The 18,495-nt window shown below is 43.4% G+C and overlaps 1 protein-coding gene across 5 annotated transcripts in view; it reads right to left on the bottom strand.

The window, feature by feature from the left end:
• Positions 1 to 1,261: 1,261 nt before the first annotated feature.
• The window catches only part of Vps13b (vacuolar protein sorting 13 homolog B), a 659,022-nt gene continuing 641,788 nt past the window's right edge, over positions 1,262 to 18,495 (bottom strand). For all 5 annotated transcript variants that reach the window (XM_045143281.1, XM_045143283.1, XM_045143282.1 and 2 more), the window contains 6 exons: positions 17,180 to 17,356; positions 13,937 to 14,107; positions 9,178 to 9,354; positions 7,011 to 7,113; positions 6,175 to 6,424; positions 1,262 to 2,771 (listed from right to left, as the gene is read on the bottom strand). In XM_045143281.1, coding sequence (XP_044999216.1) covers positions 2,523 to 2,771; positions 6,175 to 6,424; positions 7,011 to 7,113; positions 9,178 to 9,354; positions 13,937 to 14,107; positions 17,180 to 17,356 — 1,127 coding nt within the window. In that variant the 3' untranslated portion in view covers positions 1,262 to 2,522. The remainder of the gene's footprint in view (positions 2,772 to 6,174; positions 6,425 to 7,010; positions 7,114 to 9,177; positions 9,355 to 13,936; positions 14,108 to 17,179; positions 17,357 to 18,495) is intronic.

The raw sequence follows: 18,495 nt of genomic DNA, 5'->3' as shown, positions 1-18,495 counted from the left end.
CTCTATCTAATCTTTCCAGTAAAGCTACTCTTCTGTGGCAGTATCACCAGATAGAATTAATAGACAAAAAGTGTAGAATAGATAATTGAAGTAGAATTACTTCTAAACAGTGTAAGTTCACAGGCATTCTCTAATTCATTTTTGTTGTAATTGAAGTAGTACAGCAAACTTTTAAATGTTTATTTTATGCAAGGCTATTTTTTTTTTTTGGTGGTGCTAGGCATTAGATACAGAGCCTTATAGGAACTTTTTACAACTAAGCTACATCCCCAGCATGTACAGTGAAAGTAATTTGTTAGTTGTTACTTTATTAATTTTTTTATTATTTAACTTATTTTGGTCTTTTTTGAGGCAGGGTATCTTGTCACTGTAGCCTAGGCTGACCTGGAACTCACTGTGTAGCTCCAGGCTGGCCTCGAACTCATGGTAGTCCTCCTACCTCAGCCTCCTGAGTGATGAGATTGAAGGAGTATGCCACCACTCCTAGTTCACTTTACTTTTTATTCTTTTGAGGAAGGGTCTCATTCACTGTAGCCCAGGCTGACCTGGAATTCACTATGAATTCTTAGGCTGGCCTCAAACTCAAGGTGATCCTCCTACCTCAGCATCCTGAGTGCTGGTGTTAAAAATGTGTGCCACCATGCCACAGCGAGGGGGGGGGGGGCGGGAGGGGGGAGGAGAATGGGTGCACCAGGACCTCTAGCTGTTGCAAATGAACTCCAGATGCATTGTATATCTGGCTTTATGTGGACACTGGGGAACTCAGGTTGGCTTTATGCTCAGACACCTTAACCACGTAGCCACCTCTCCAGCTTCTATTTTGTTGGTTTTTTGAGGTAGGGTTTCACTCTAGCTCAGGCTGACCTGGAATTTACTATGTAATCTCAGCATGGCCTTGAACACTCATGGTGATCCTTCTACTTCTGCCTCCCAACTGCTGGGATTAAAGGTATGAGCTACCATGCCCACCTCAGCCCCTGTATTTTGATGTGTCTGAGGTAGAGTCTCAATTTAACCCAGGCTGACCTGGAACTCATTCTGTAGCTCCAAGATGGCTTCCAACTCAGTGTAGTCCCTTGGCCTCCCCAGTGTTGGGATTAAAGGCGTGCGCCACCATGCCTGGCTGCTAGTTACCACTTTAACTGTATCTTACCCTTGCACAAAATTCTTGAATTTCAGCAATGTAAGCTGTTTTAAAGTCAAGTATAAGTGAAAAGTGGCAATGCAAAATCCCTTGGTAACAACAGGCATTTATCTTTGATTAACAATTCAGGTAAGCTTTTATTTATGTAACAAGTCTTAGCAGTATGCAAAATCACCATAAAACATAAAAGGATCAGTACATATTTACATTCTTAAAAATAATTATTCTGAGATTGATAAAAATGTCACTTTACTAAACGAGTGTTATATAGTGGATTAATTAAGGAGCTGTCCACTAATAGAATAGTCTTACTTTCCAGTAACAGTGTTATAGCGGTGACCTAACTCTGAGAGGGTTAAAGTTCATTCATTGGGCCTTTGAAATGCATCTATATTTCACAGTTGTAGGCAACAAGTTGCAGGCATAAATGTGGATAGAATCAATTGACTTGTTTTAATTAATTGGATCATAAAATATTTACTAAACATTTTAGGATACCTAATGGCTAGATCATGAGCCACATCCATTCTTAAGATATAAAGCAATTCTTATCAGGAACGTGGAATACCTTTCCTGTTGCTTTATCAAGTCCATTCAGCTGGGTAAGGTATCTGGTCGTCATTGCCAGCTTAATATTGGGGTTCTGGATGCACTTCCAGTGTACCAAGAACGAGTTCCTAGTGGGTATGTATTTTGCTTATGGAACCAAAGAAACTCACCTGGGCACATGGATTCTGTTCTTATTTGTAGATGTGAAAGATTGGCTTTTTAGCATCTCAGTAAAACACACATTTTGCAAAACATCCCTGGGCAGTTAAGACTATAATGAGTTTCAGTAAAATGCAAATTTTGGAGGTAATATAATAGCAGCTTTTGCTAAACTTGACAAGTTAAACAACAAAGTCCTAAGCATTTCATGTAGAGAAGCCAAACTTTCTTGAAAGTATATTAGGCAGTGGTGGTGAAGATTTTTATCTCTGGGTCTACCTGAGGCATAGCCACATTTTGCTACAGAGCACAGCATTAATCTAAACTACAGTGAAAGTTCTTACAACTGGTATTATAGACCAAAAGGAATGCATTTTCCATGAATAGTAAAACCCAACATATGCAGGATCCTTTTTTATCATTGTTCCCTAATGGGAGAAGAACACTTCTTTATCATTTTATTTCTTCAGGGGAGAATGGAAGAAGTCCATAGAACATTAGTAGTGGTGACATACCTCTGAGGTTAAAGGTCATTCATTGGGCCTTTGAAATTGCACTGCATCTGCATTTCACTATTGTAGGGCAACAAGTTGCAGGCATAAATGTGTATACTGAGTGTTGCCCTTGTGTCCATGTTTCAAAAATACAAAAGTCACACCTTAAAAAGGTCTCAGGGGAACCCTTTCCTCAGGGCTTTATTCTTCACCATGGTAAATTTACTAATGAAGACATGAGCAAAATGTGGGTCAACCAAATAATGATAGGTTTTAACAGTGGTGGGGGGAGGTTCCATTGCTACCACAGAGCATGTTGCTTGCATAGAAGAGCAGCTGGGGGCCAGGTGGCAAGATGTCTTTGCAATGTAGTCCACAAGTCTATTGTACTGTTGCTCTGATAGTCTCTCTCGGACTCCATCCATCTGTGATCCAGAAATAAATATTCATTAGTTGCCAAACTTAGGAGAATTCCACAACATAATTGTCACTTTTCCTGGATGTATTTGTACTCTTAGGTCACCCAGTATAGCCATTTTGTCCAAACTAGTGCTTCCTTTAATTTTCTCTTAGTTCAATAACAATGCAATTTAGCATATACAAGAGCTCTGCATGAGAGTACCAGGACAATCTCCTTTGAGTAAGCATCTGGTATTGCACAAAATTCCTGTATTTGAAGTTGACAATTTGATACTATTACTCATTAACTATTAACACATCTGTCATTGCTCCTTACGGAGCAGCACAGGAACAAAGGAGAAAAATGCCTCCTCTGATTAAGTGAAATCAACCTTAAATTTGACATCTCCAAATAAAAGCAGTTAATCTGGCTCCCTAAATCTCCACATAGAAACTCTTGGGTTTGACACAAAGCGGAGAAGAGCGCTTCATTTAAACCAGTGGGCTTTGGGCAGAGCACTAAAGATGATAAACCTTTTGAACTGTAATGTAATGTTTTCTGTTTTTTTCCTTTTTTTTTTTTCGTGTGTGTGTGTGTGTGTGTGTGTGTGAGAATGTGTGTGTTTGTTTTTTAAATACTGGATTTAAAGCCAGAGAAAACACAAAAACTGGGCAGAGGAAGGGGAAGTTTTTATGGAAAAAAAAGGGAGGAGGATACAAAGTATATTTATGGTTCATAAAAGTCTGGCTCATCTTCAGTGGAGCTTGAACAGGAGAGCTGAGATAGACTACTTAAGTGAGGTTTTCTGAGAAAGCACCAAAGGCAGGTGGAGCTATAAATTCTTCCCATCCTGAAGTCCTGCAACTATCTAGTGTGCAGATCAGAGGGGGAAATTTTCAGGGCAAATCACCAGTCTGTAAGCATTAAGTAGCCACTGCCCTGCTAAGTTTATTCTACTGAATATATTGGCAAGGCTACTCTGGAAATTATAAACATTTTAATAGGGGCTTTTTAGGCCTCAGGGTAGTGGTGATGTAAAGAACTATATTTGCATAGGGCCCAGAAACGATGCAGCTAAAAGTGTCTTAAAAGCTGCAGAAAACAGAAAACAGGGCTTGCCAGAGGAATAAATACAGCATCCGTTCGAGTTTGGGTCTTGGGCACCCAAGACTCACAGACATGAAAGCTGCACAACATCAGGCCAGAGTCTGATGTCATCTGATGGAGCCAGAACTCGGCTGGAAAGCTTTGAACACACACAAAAAAGGCTTAATTGCTCCTCCTGAACAGCAGCACAGGAAAACCTGTGTTGTGAAAGGAACCTAGCCAAGGAATAAATTGACCTTCTGACTCATTTTCAGCCTCTCATAAGGGATTTTAATAACGTGCCAGGCATATTAAGCAATTATGATCCCTAAAAATGGCTGCATTTAACCAAGAAAAGCAAATGCTGATTTTAACAAATCTGAAACCTGCCCTATTTGAATATAGTGAATGATGTCACTCCAAATTAATTCCTTCCAAAATTCAAAGGCATTGTGTTTCTAGTCTCTAAGGTGACCATTTTATAGAAAATTTAAATACTGTACTTAGTTTTCACTGGAAGACCTCAAGTAGGCTTCATAACCAAGCATCGTGTCTGAATTCATGACATGAACAAGCAACTGAAGAAAACCGGGTCAAACCAGTGCTCTACAACTTGAGTGTTCAAAGTTATTACATTGTGATTCCCCATCAAGCATGCCTTGCAGCTTCACTTGCTTTGGTTATGGATGCAGGGAGAAGGTAGTTAATACTTGAGAGGAAAGGTGGGATAAAGTAATATGGAGAAAGAATATTGAGCCTGGAGCCTCTGGATATCTACTGTCTGCCCACTGCCAGATGCAGTGAGTCTGTAATGCTTGTCTTGCAGTTCTGCTCTAATTTTGTCTTTGCCTATTTTTAGCCATTCCCTAATCCCAGCCCCCTTTTACTCTGGCTACACAGTGGTAAGCCTGTTGTTGCAAGCTTTGGTGCTTCCACCTCTAACTTGTTGAGTCCATGATCTCAACCTTCACAACTGCAGGCGCTGACTCCTGCTGTCATCACAGAACCTCTAGAGAAACAGGTCTGTTCTCCAGCGATGTCTTTAGTGCAAGTACTATAATCGAAGAGAACAGCCACAGGTAAACCTTGCACTTTAAGATCTGAAGTATTTCTCAAGCCAGGTAAGGAAAAACTATGGATGCAGATGTTCTTAAGGATTTGGAGATTTCTCCTCCAGAGCTGAGGACTGGAAGGTAATGTTAATAATGCCAAGTCCTGAAGCCCAATCACTGTTGCTTTACTGTCAACTGATCAGAATTTTGGTGGATCTAATGAAGTCAGCCTGGACATATGACCTCTATTTATTCCCAGAAAGTCATAACTCAAAGCAGCAGTGTAGTCCTAGAGCAAACCCTCAGCTTAAAGCTTGACTGATTATGGTCCAAGAAACTCGAGAAATGGTAGAGTTGTTGTGGTTGGCTGCTTTCCATCTGCTCAGATAATTCTGCCCACAGTGCTGGGAGGGATACACAGGATTCCATATCAGGAGGAAACATCATGATAGAGGGAACTGAGCAGGGCCTGCTGCAGTCAGGTCAGGTTTTTGTCCTTGGCTGGAGCCACTCAACCCCAGTTAGGACCAGGAGGCTCCAACTTGCTACTGATCATCCTGTTCTATGTTCTATGTGGTCAACAATTGGGGGCCAGGAATCTGGCCATCACCTGGGAGGTATAGACCCAGAGCAGCTTCCCAAAAGGATGCATCTGCTTCACCTAGGTTGCTCTGCAGAAAGCTGGAGCTAGTCAGACCCCTGATATTCGGGATGCCTCAAGGAAGCATTGATTTCACATCAGCCAGCACATCCTGGGGCTACCCCCAGAGCCTAAGCTGTCCCCAGGAGGTGCCCTGTAAATTATCCTTTCAGACAAGAACAGCTGCAGAATGTAAAGCAGTGGGTGGAAGAGGTCTATTCACAAAATTTTGACCGCTGAAATATCTGGTGTGGGCGAAGGAGTAAGGGTTTGTTAGTTTGCAAAGAAATCCAGCCCTCTGCTTTTCTCTCCCATGGGTCCCATGTCGCAGAACAAGTGGGGACCCTTTATGTGGTAGTTGCCAAGAGTTGATGCTGCACTTATATGTCCCATACTAACCCATTCATTTTGGAATGCTACTGTGCTGTACTAACTGTACTACCCCCAATACCCCAATCCCAAGACAGATGAGCCACATTTTTCTTCAGTTCACAAGGTAGATTAGCCTCTGACCACCTGCTGAGCTCTTCTAAGGGCTTACATGCACACCTAGGTGCAGCCTTCTGAGTGCCTGGGCACCAGCGATTGTCTGCATCCTGACCTTCCTGACAGCTAGTCCCAGTCATCCTGTTTCCTGAACTGTATAGTACCTCCACATCACAGGCCACTCTTGACTGCTTGAGCTGCACGCTGAGCAGGTTGCTTTGCTTGCTGTCCTGTGCACAGTCAATCTCTGTGATGGGGAAGGCCTGCTGCTGTGTGTCCTCACTGATGCTCACGACAAAGAGGACTTCTGAGGTCAGCAACAAGCACCCTTCATGCTCCTGGCCTGAGCCCCTCACCAGAACCACATCCAGAGCCATGTGGACTTCTGGTCTTCCCAGAGACTGTAGCATTTTCCTGATTAAAAGGAAAAAAAGATCAAAGCCAGCTTGGAAGACAATCACAATGGTGTTCACTGTTTATCAAGGTTTGGGGAGACCTTCCCCCCCCCAAAAAAAAAACTCTTCAAGGATAAAGGGTATTATTAACTGGAGCTTGACAAGTCAATTTCTCAAATAGATTGTGAACAGAACCTGGCTCCTAGAGTGAAAGATTTCTTTTTTCACTCTGTTTAGCTGTTTTATTCTCATCAGAAATGACACCATCTAATTGGACTGGTATACAGGGCTTGAGTCCTCTTACAGGGTTCAGACTTTTCTTAATGTCTGACCTCTCCTTGAGAAGTTAAAATAGAGCAGATTATTCCCCCCTCCACTTGGAGACAGGGTCCTGTATTATTCTGGCGGGCCTCAGCTTCTAAAGTGTTGGAGTTACAGGTATGTGGTACCTTGACCAGCCTGTGCATTAGTTCTATAGTCAGTCCCAAAACCAATTGTTCTTCTTGGGCTCCCCAGGAAGCATGGTCCACTACTGTGAGAGGTAGCCAGAATCTATTCATGTACAGTATGAATGTAAAGCTGGGCAAGTGTCTCAGGAAGCCTACCAGACATATTTGACATGGCTATTAGGATCCTGGTCAGCACGTAGATCTCCTGGCTGATAGCGCTGTTTGGGAAGCTGAGAAAGTCCAGCTCCATGTAAAATACCTGTGGTAAGAGAAATAAAGGAGTTTTAATAGTTGTTTTCTGGAAAACAGTTCTATGCTAAAATAGTGATGTCATCTGCTTAAAGCCACCTATAAAATGTTACCGATCCAAAATGAGGTCACATCTTTGGAAACAAGTGCACAGATAATCACTAAAAATTATAATGCCCTTAACCCTGGTGATCTTACATTAGCTACAAACTATACAGCTACAGTCAGCAAAGAGCAGCACTTGAGGAAGGAGAATGCTCCTGAGAGTAATTGGCCATGAACGACAGCTTACTCATCATTGACAATTTATGTGTTCAGAAAGTCAAGATTATTAGTTGACTTCCTTGCTTAATATTATAATACTTTATCTGGCTATAGCTAGCTAAATGTGGGGGGAAAAGATACATACAAAGCACATGGTTTGCCTAGATACAGCCTTTAAATTTAAGTGACTTAATCCAGCTGTTAAACATGATTCCGTATACATTTATGAGTGCTCTTGGGGCCTCTGGTTTATTACATGCTTTTCCTGGTGCCAGCACCAAATGAGGGTACCCAGCAGCAACCACACAGGCCTCTGAAGAGACTCTCCAGAACCAAAGATGGTACAGCATGTGTGCTTTCTGAGGGCTTGTAAATGTTTATAAATGAGGCATAGTCATTAGACTAAGAGTTAGTGGTTTATAAAACCTTCAGTGTGGTAATAAAAGTTTTACAAGAGTGATGGAAACCAAAAAGGCCATGTGAAGCTCTGCTCTGAGATGGTCTTACATAAGGCAGAGTTCTGAGCCCTGGGAAACACACGGTAAGAGACAACAACATTTCAAAACCAAAACAACTGATGGAGTTTGAGTTGCCTATCTCACTGGAGTCTGTAGCAAAGGGAATGCTGTTTTTATTTTGTGCAAGCCCTAAGCATTTAATAATGGGAGAGTTTAACTTTTACCCCCTCTTAAAATTGCAACAACTGACCTAGAACTCACTCTGTAAGGTAGACTGGCCTCAAACTCATGATCCTCCTACCTCAGCCTTCCGAGTGCTAGGATCAAAGGTGTGTACCACCACTCCTGGCTAGATTGCAGCAACTCAGATTGTCAGTTTCCACTGTGAGGGAACATGTCATTCACAGGAAACAGAAGAAGTAAAGTGGGAGAGGGAGCAGAAACTGCTCTGTCAGTGTGTTCTCAAAGGGTGTGCTAGACATGTGCCCTAATTTGCATTTTGCCAGAACTCCTGCAGCATAGGGTGCTTAGTAAAATCTGCTCTATTGACTATCTGGCCAGATGCAGACAGAGTATGCACTGTTTGATGAATGGGTGAACACTCCTGTGGTCTCAGGGACAGCTAGCCAGGCTGCTGCATGGCCAACATGATGACATCAAGTTTAGGTAAAAAGGTAACAACTCCAGTCACATGTTTATTGCAAGTTTTAATGTGTTCTGCAAAGACTGCAGAAAATAAGCATGGGAGCTGGGATTTCCTTTCATACCATCCACTATGCATGTGTACGCATGCACATGTGGGGAGAAGTCCTGGCATTCCACCACCCAAGTATAAGTAGGGCCACAAACCCAGGTCTCTTGCAGCATCTAACTAGTAACAGACTTTAGTTGTAGACTATGTGTTGGCTTCCACTGGCCAGGGGACTGTCTGGCTGCAAGCAGCAGGATGACATCTACAGGTGAAAAAGTCATCTCCAATGCCAAGGATCTGCACGCATGCCCCCTTCCCTTCTCTACACAGGCAGCACTGTCAGAATTCTAACTTAAAATCTTCTCACAAGAAAAAAAATAATCATTCTTTCCTTTGTTGCATTATATTCTCCACATTGCTCTTAACCTCCAACAGTTTTCAGATTATTTTGTTATATATATTGTAAAAACCCAGAATCTTCTATGAGGTTACTCAGTGAAATTACTAGTAGAGAATATAGCTGTACTTTGTGTAAATAAGCATAGGGATGCAGAAAAAATAGCTACTACTTACCTTTTTATTTTTAACCCGTTCCCAGGAGAAAGGCTATATTAGCTCAGTGATGAATTAGTAATGCCTCAGCTTGAATGGGTTTACTTACCGTAACCAGTCTGTGACACAAGTTCGGCAGCTCCACCAATAGGTTTTGTGAATACCCCCATGATCCCTTTCCCCATGCCTGAGATCACACCCTTGGCCTTATGTCCTGCTGAAGCCTGGGCCTCAGATGTTTTCTGGAAGTTCTGCATTGGCTGATCAACTATACCAGCAATTGCACCTGAAATAACAAAAGAACACAGGCTTTAAATCTTGAGCAAATGAAGTCCTCAATCTGGAACTCTATTTATCTGGATTGATGAATCCTGGGCTGGAGAGATGGCTTAGTGGCTAAGGCACTTGCCTGTGAAGCCTAAGGATCCACATTTGATTCCCCAGTACCCATGTAAGCCAGATGCTCAAGGTGGTGCATGCATCTGGAGTTTGTTTTTAGTGGCTAGAGGCCCTGGTGTGCCCATTCTCTCTCTCTCTTTCTCAAATAATAAACAAATGAGAATTAAAAAAAAAAAAACTTTAAAGAAAATGAATCCTTACACTCATTACAAACTTTTCTCCTAAACATTTATTTATCACAAATCTAAGCACATTAAGGGTTGTTTACATTAGATGTTGTCTTCATCAAAACACACTGTTCAGACCGAGTTTGGATCACACAGTTGGGATCTAGAAATTTCACCCAGAGTTTAACATATTATTCCAAAATATCACCTATGTTTCTTTCCCCAGAAGGAAGGCTATGTACTTTAGGGAGAAGACTAAACTTCATGAGAGAGAGCTTGCATAACCTAATAAATTTATCCATGAGTGAGAAGACTGAAGGGATCAGCCCCTTTCTGTATCCCTACTTTTAATGTAACACTAACATTTCAATATTACTATTGTTAATATTTAATGACAGCAATCATTAATATGTTCTTTTTTTGAGGTAGGGTCTCACTCTAGTCCAGGCTGATCTGGAATTCAAATGTAGTCTCAGGCTGGCCTTGAACTCATAGAGATTCCCCTACATCTGCCTCCTAAATGCTGGGATTAAAGGCGTGCGCCACCATTGCCTGGCTCGATGTTCTTATGTCTTAATCATTGCTTTGTTCATTTCTTTGATAGCTAGTCTATCTTGAGTGCTTACTAAATTGTGGACTGTACAAAGAGTTCACCCATATGAGATCATTTAATCCTCACACTCCTGTGAGTCAAGCACTGTTTTATTATTATTTTCCAGACAAAGACACTGAAGCACAGAGATGTGAAGAAGTTTTCTCAGGGTCTCAGTTTGAATCCAAAGAGTCTGTGTAGCACAGCCTAGTGTTTAACTACCAACCTACCCACTTATCCAGTTTATATAATAGGTTCTTCTCTTCTTTGCCTAATTGAAAAAAAAATGGTCCCTCTCTCATTTTGGCTGAGGTCTGTCCACTTAACTTTTCACTACAGAATAGCCACAAATACATGCTTCACACCTTTGCTTTTTGTCATGGTGTTGCTGTGTCTACTGAACTTGAAGATGGTTTCATCTTAGGACTCCTCCTCTTAGTCCTCTAACTTCAGGGGCAATGAGGATATCTAGAAAGGCCTTGCTAATCCTTATAATTGTTATTATGGACTATAGATTTCTGAACTCAGAGGTAAAAATTTCTTTATAATTTCTGACTTATCTCCCTATTTTCAACTCAAGCCTAGTAGGATTAATGAAAATGTACAGTCCCCTGGTATAAATTTCAGTATATGTCAAATTCCATTAGTCCAAATGCCATTAATTCTGGCTAAATGGAGATTTCTAAGTCTTAGTTAATGACCTGCTAATTTCAAGCAATATTCCATTGAGCAAAATCCAGTGAAACAAAAGACTAACTCCTTCAGGTCAAATATAAGGGAGATTTCTTTATAAACCAGTCCTCCAGGTTTTGACAGAGCCATTTAAGTTTATGAATTGACAGACTAAGAATTGCTAGAGGTGATAGCTCTCTTTCTAAGCCTGGAGTAATGCCATCTAAATCTGGGGAAGTGATGGGGTGAGAAAGGTGCCAGCTCTCAGCTGGGCTAGGCTGTCCTGGCTCTTGAGGGCTGATGATCATTCAGCACCCTAGACAGCTGGTACTGCCATCAGTTGGAAAGATTCCCTCACTTTGCAAAGGTCTATGGCATTGGATGTCCTGCTCTCTACCTAGCAGCCACATGATAGAGCAGGGGAGGGAAACAGCTGTGCAAAGGAGTAATAGGAACTTTAAGTCTTTTTTTTTTTTTTTAAATTCTTTTCTTTTGAGAAGTCTAATGTGGGCTGGCGTCTAACTCACAATGCAGCCAAGAATGAAGCTGAACTGATCCTCCTGCCTCCACCTCTGTAGTGCTGGGACTACAGGCTTGTGCCACACCTAAGGACTGAGTCTTCTCTTCAGACCATTTCATTGAGTGCAATTCAGAATGAACAGCTTCAAAGAATGCAACTTTAGTTCTTTATCTGACTTATCTGGAAGGACTCCATGCTTAAGAATATAAATATGAATAATCACAAATATGCTAATCAAATTATTGCCAATGTTTCTGACAGCATGTCTTTTTTTCTAGTGCAGCTTTCATTATAACTATTGACACTGAGTTGGAGGCAGGTGGTTACTCATTCAGGATCTTCTCCCATTTTCCTTTCATGTGCCAGCCCTAACCTGTTCAGGGAACGTGGGGATCTGTGCAGCTGACAGGATCCACATGCAGTGCTAACTTCTGTCTGCTTAAATGCAAGCAAGTCCTGAGGTTGAAACTCCCCTTTGATCTTTCACTTTCTCTAGCTGCTGGCCACACTGAAGATTCCAGTCACTGTGACTTTGATAAATTATTGGGGCAGCCAGAAAAGTGGGAAGCCTGAGCCCCAAGACAATGTGTTAGAAAGCCACATGCCCTCTACTCAGCACCAGACCATGGGAGGGTGAAAAGCCACACATCACACTAGTGGACACCTCATTGGTTACTAGGTGCCATAAACTTTGATGGCTCTGTGCTAATGAGCTGGAGAACAGAGAGGCTGTGAGAGACCAGCAGTCACCCCATGTTCTCTCCTGGAGGGAGGTGGCTTCTCTCAGGCTTCAAGAGGTCTCTTCCTAAGGATAATCTGCCTAAATCCCACAAATGGTAAATTATTTACTGTCATATATTCAAACTCTGCTCCAAGGCTTAAGGTAGTGGAAACTGATCTCAAGGTTTGTCTGTTGGCAATGTGCCCATGGGGTGGGTGGCCACATGGAGAAGGCTGTGAGGTGATGAAGACAGGCGAAGAGGGAAGAGCGTGCTGGGAAAGGCATCTGTGGACTCAGTGCTGGGCTGGGAGCCATACTCTCAGCTGCAGGAGGCCTTCCTTGGAGAAGCAAGGAACTCCGAGGGCCTCCTTCACTAACAACTTGCCACATGATGACCTCTTAAATAGTTTCATTGTCTATCCTTCTGGCTATAGCAACTTAATTCACTGGGCTAAACTAAAGCAAGAGTGCTCCTGCCATTGCTCACATGCCTCTCTATCAAATTAGGACCACTTTTATAGCTCCCTGGCTTCCGGAACATCACACTGGCAGGTTCTGTCTACCCAGTGTGGATCTCTGCCCCCTGCCTGTTCCTGTTCATAAAAGAAATTCAGGATCAGAGAAGTCAGGAACTTGCCTTAAGTTACAAAGAAAGGACTTTGGTATAGTAGCCTAGTGTCCAGGATCCTAGGGGACATGGTCTACCCCCTGTACACACCACCTTCCCCAAAGGAGTCCGCAGCATTTGCGTAGTGAAGTTTGAGCGAAGAGACTGCTCCTTTACCCAACACTCATCACAGGTCACCAGCTTCCCACTTTCCACACACTATCAAATGACAGTGCCTCATGCCACAAACTGTTACTGCTTAAATAACGTCTAGTAACTTAACCTGCACTTGTAACATTTTATTGCTTCCTCCCACAGCCTCACTGGCTGTGCTATGTGGGCTGAGAGCTATGAGGAGAGCAGAATGGAAGATGGCGAAGCCTTTCGGGCTCGTCTCCTCCACTCTGGGCTCGGCACCTCTGTGGTCACTTTGATCTCTGTGCAGTGCACACTCCCTCAGACATGTGGAAGGCAGTGTGCCAAGCAGTACAGTTCTAAATTCCTTTGCAAGCAAATAAACAAAAAATACCCTTGAAAATCCTGCCCTGCAAGCTCTCAGCTCAGAAGCTTCCTTTTTATAGATTTTTCCAAAGCAACTTATTTTCAAACATTTGTAATACTTTGAAATAGCTATAGCAATCTTCACCTCTTAACTATACCATCTGGCTGCTTGACAAACAGTAATTGCTTTGAGTCAGGCTGGTCTGAAATAAATAAATAAAGGCAAGGAAAAGCTGGCTCCTCACCAAAGTTTTCATGGCATGTGCACACTGCTCAAGTGCTGCTCAAACAAATGCCAAGTGTCCTATGGTTATGGGGAGCTAAGGCTTTAGAAGGGGTACCCTTTGCTCACTTGAAAAGCACCCAGCTGGAGAACTATGCAATTGTCCTTCACTTTGGAGAATGACACTGAGGCCCAAGTTAGGCTAAGGAAGGCAGAACAAAGGCATTGTGCAGGACAGCCTTGTCTCCAGGAAGGCCCTGGCATGGCTCCTGTTTAGGGTACACCATGCCTCTGGAGAATGGAGTCCTGTCTACTGCTCAAGCAAGTGATGTATCATCTCTAAGCCTCAAGCTTTCCTACAAAAAGAGATGATATTCCCAGCCACTCCCAGGGAGAGGCATAGTGGCTACTTCCAGGATAGTCTAACCTCAGCTTGAAAACAGAGGGGAATGCCATAGTTCCTTACCAAGCAGGCTGATGCCCAGCCGGGACAGGCCCTGTCGCAGCCCCTCACCCAGGCTCTCAGGGAGCTGCCGCCGCCACTCCTCCTGCCGAGTGTAGTGCTCTTCATCCAGGGACAGCCGGTCCATATTTCGGGCCAGGCTGGTAGCCAAGTTGGTGATAGATGTGAGGGTACCTGAGGGCACAAGAGCATAGGTTTGGCCACCTTATCAAATGCATGGTAAACCCCACATGGTGGTACTGGAGATGGATGGGGAGGGTAAGGAGAAAGGGCTGGGCAGTACCTGTGTCCCTCTTAGATATGCTCAGTGGGAACTGACAAGTGCCTTCCTCCCAGGCCATTTAAAACAAGGACATTAAAGAAAATAAGATAGGGACTAAAGAGATGGCTCAGTGGTTAAAGGCACTTGGTTGCAAAGCCTGATGACCTGGATTTGATTCCCGGCACCCAAGTAAAGCCAGATACACAGAGTGAAGTGTTTACAGTAAGCCCTGGAGCACCCATTAGCACTCTCTGTGCCTCTTTTGATCTGTTTCAAATTAATAAATAAGTAAAAAGAAAATTACATTCATATTTTATATTCATTTATTTATTTATTAGAGAGTGGGCATCCCAGGGCTTCCAGCCACTGCAAACTAACTCCAAATGCATGCACCACCCTGTGTATCTGGCTTACATGGGTCCTTTGGCTTTGCAGGCAAGTGCCTTAACCTCTAAGCCATCTCTCCAGCCCAGAAATTACATTTTACAAAGAAAGTAAGGTAATCCTAACATGTGGCCACAAGAGTAATGTAGTGATAATCTTCAAGGGGATGAACAGTATGACTGTGGCCGAAGAGAGGCCTTGACTTTCACCTGCTATCATTTGTCAAGATTGATAAAACACTTTCGAAGTATTCAATGACGTCCAGTATCTTTTGTTTGGTTTTTGATGTAGGGTCCTGTTCCAGCCCAAGCTGACCTGGAATTCACTATGTAGTCTCAGGGTGGCACTAAACCCACATCAATCCTCCTACCTCTGCCTTCAAATGCTAGGATTAAAGGTGTGCACCACCACACTTGGAAAGGTCCAGTTTTTTGTCTTTTTAAAACATTTTTATTCATTTATTTATGTGAAAGAGTGTGTGTGTGCAAGCGAGTGCAAGAGGCAGATAGAGAGAAAGGGAATGGGCATACCAGGGCCTCTCGCTGATACAAATGAGCTCCAGATGCATGCACCACCTTGTGCACCTGGCTTACATGGGGCCTGGGGTTTCAAACCGGGGTCCTTTGGCTTTGTAGATAAACACCTTAACTGCTAAGCCATCTTTCCAGCCCAAGGTCCAGTTTTGAAGGTCAAAATTTCCCTACTTTTAGCTGGGCGTGGTGGTGCATGCCTTTAATCCCAGCACTCGGGAGGCAGAGGTAGGAGGATCACCATGAGTTCGAGGCCATAGTGAATTCCAGGTCAGCCTGGGCCAGAGTGAGACCCTACCTCGAAAAACAAAAAAATAAAAAACAAAAAAACAACAAAAAAAACTACTTTTTTTGTGTGGTTCTGGGAATTTAACCCAGGTCCTTGTACAAACTAGGCAAGTATCTACCACTGACGCACAACCCCAGCCTACCTGCTCTGATTTTCAAAGTTGATTATTTTGCTGAATTTTTGACAGACGATAAAAAATATTTTCACTTTAGTGATTAAATTTATTGTCTCCTTATGAATTCAATACTCTCTTTTTCTGGTCTTATTGAACTTGTGATCCTTCTGCTCAGCAAATGCCACCACATCTAACTATGCCTTTAGTCATAATAAAAGAAGATACTGAAGTTATCATTTTCTGTTATGAAGAAATAATTATTGTGCCATAGGGAATATGTGCAGTTCTGTCGATCAGGAAACATGACAAACAGAGGATAATGAAGGCAGTAAAGCCAGGATTCTGTCTGCTTTTCCAAGAAAGGTGATATTAGTCACTTGCTCAAAACAGCCCTAACCACTCTAGTAAGTTCAACTATGTGCGAGTGAGCAAAACTGGAAGATGCTGATGAATATGTCCAGATGCCAAGAAAGTAGCTCATTTGCCACCAAGCCTCGTGTTTGAAGAAGAAATGGCAGATGTCATTTTTGAAGCTGCCACCTTTATCAATGGCCTGAACATGTGTGGGTGCACACACACACACACACACACACACACACACACACACACACACACACACCAGATTTTGCTGAGGGAAGAGAACAAGTGTAAACACAGGATGCTAGAATACCAATGCAGTTCAGTTGACAGGTGTCTGTTGTCTTAGTTTGAAATATAAACAGAAGCACAGAGATTCCTGTGTCAAGAGAATGAAACCTGCATAGACTCCTCTGCATTTCTAGCTTAGCTCCCAGGCCTCCAAGGATCTGGACTGGGGGAGCCTCCTTTTCATTGTCCATGGAATTTGTTTTTATTGCTCTTGCTGTTCTCTTGCCAACCCCCACCCATGGCCCACGGATCATGGATTCTCGTATTTCAAGATCAAGTCTTCTTTTCAGGCCTTCTAGAGACTTCCACAACCTGCCCACTCAAAGCAGAGTTACAGTGCTGTCTACAGTAAAATGCCTTTTATGGGCAAGAAGGCCTTTTCCATGTTTTCCCTGCCTCCTGCTGAGAAGAAAAGGGGACTCAGATGGCCCTTGTTAGTTCCCGAGTCACTGCCAACCTGACCGAAATATCAAGCAAACACAGGGATGAAATGAAAATATTCTCCTTGTGGGAAGCAGTTTGGCCTGTGCCTGATGATATATCTAAACCACAAGATGGCACTGTTTACGTATCATGTTAGAGAAAAGTTGGCTGTTTCACCTCCAAATCAGCTTCCATGTCACAATGCATCCACATCCTTAAGAAAGTTATGACAACTGTATCTACTTTAAAAAAATATGGTGAAGCAACACAGTGTAGGGTTTCTGATGTTTAGCAGAAATCCTGAACACCTTTAATATTTCTATATTTATCACATGGAATAAAAGTTGAGCCCCTTGTTGTTTTCCCAATGGGAGGTTCACAATCCTGAAGTTTTTGAAACATTTTCACATACTACAGGCAAGTAGTGAACTGTTTAAAACACAAGAAGTTATGTTCGAGCTCTCTTAGCAACCCAGCACCTCACTGCAAGCTGAGTCCGCAAACAAAGCTGGGGGCTGTGTGACTGTGTGTCTGGACCTTCGCACATGAACGAGACAAGGAGGGGAGAGTCCGTCATAAGAAACTGAAAAGCTACCTTTGGAAATGTGCTTTACAAATGATGTCGTCCCTCTGGAAACTCCACTCACGAAGGCCCCTGGACCTCGGGTCAGCCCCTCATATGGAAGCCTGAAGAAGTCAGCGATTCCATTTCCTATGCTTCTCACCAAGCTTGCAGGGCTGCCAAGGATCTCCAGAGACCCCACCACCCAGCCTGTAATAGACCAAAGGAAAGGGGTTACTGAAACCTCAAGTATAGCACTTTTAACATTTGTGAAAGGTGGCCCATTCTCCCTGCAATGCACTTTTTACACTAGAATTGAGAATGTAATAGGTTTCTTTGGAGCCAAATATGGGAAATAACTCATTCACTGTGAATTTATAAATGGTGAACTTTCATACTTTATAAATCATAGCGACCCTCTGGCAGCCTCACAAATGGCTCTAATATGACTTCTGTGCCGGAGCCTCCCGCACTCCGGTAGGGGATCCATGTGTGAGGACGCGCCGCCAGCTCATGAAGGTGCTCTGGGCTGCAGGTGCTCACAGGCTGGGAGCTCTCACCAACTAGCCAGGGCAGCAGCAGGAGGAGCTGCCTGGTGGGGGGAAGCCAGATGCTAAACAGGGTGTTGTAAAGGGGATGCAAACCTCTGACAGGGATGGAGGAGTTATTCTTAATCTTTCCCAATCCTACTAAGTTGAGTGTTCCTCTTTGGAGTGGAGCTAGAGCCAGACAAATGCCTCCCCTTCAGCCCTAGCTTCAGTTGTGTAAACATCAGTGACAGGGACATACTGATTAGGTTAGTGGGAGGGGAGTGTTCCCTGTGCATGTCCCAGGAGGGGAGCTTTGGATCTGGTTTCCTATTTAAGCTCAGGCCTGCCAGAAGTCAGCTTGCTCAGTGGCTTGATGGCAGTCTCTTGCCTTCTGGGAATGAGGCTATAGTGTGGTCCACAGCAGCTGCCCTTCCCCTTCTGTCCCGAGAGGAGATTCAGGCCTGTAAGCCTAGAAGACGCTCGGGCCTGGCCAGGGCCAAGGTCAAGAAGGGGAGGAATCTGCAAAGGCAACTTCCTCCAGGAATCCAGACTTCCCTAGGCCAGTACTGTGGGATTTTTAGTGGGAAGGCTGCATGGAGCTGTCCCTCCTTCAGCCACAAGTCTTTGGAGGTCAGCCCCATGCCAGAGTTTGTCAAGTTCCACAAGGAGATAGTCTGAAAGGTGTGAGTGTAATGAGTAGGTGAGGAGGGGGGCGGGATGGGGGTCCTTAGTCCTAGTTCATGTAGAAAGGGCAAAAGCATTAATGTTTCAGTCCGAGGTGGGAGTGATAAGTGATGAAGCAGTCACATAGGGAGCTCC

The sequence above is a fragment of the Jaculus jaculus genome, chromosome 2 (genome assembly GCF_020740685.1).
Source record: "Jaculus jaculus isolate mJacJac1 chromosome 2, mJacJac1.mat.Y.cur, whole genome shotgun sequence".
NCBI lineage: Eukaryota > Metazoa > Chordata > Mammalia > Rodentia > Dipodidae > Jaculus > Jaculus jaculus.
The sequence above is the reverse complement of the archived record's forward strand: the minus strand, read 5'-3'. Positions and strand labels throughout refer to the sequence as shown.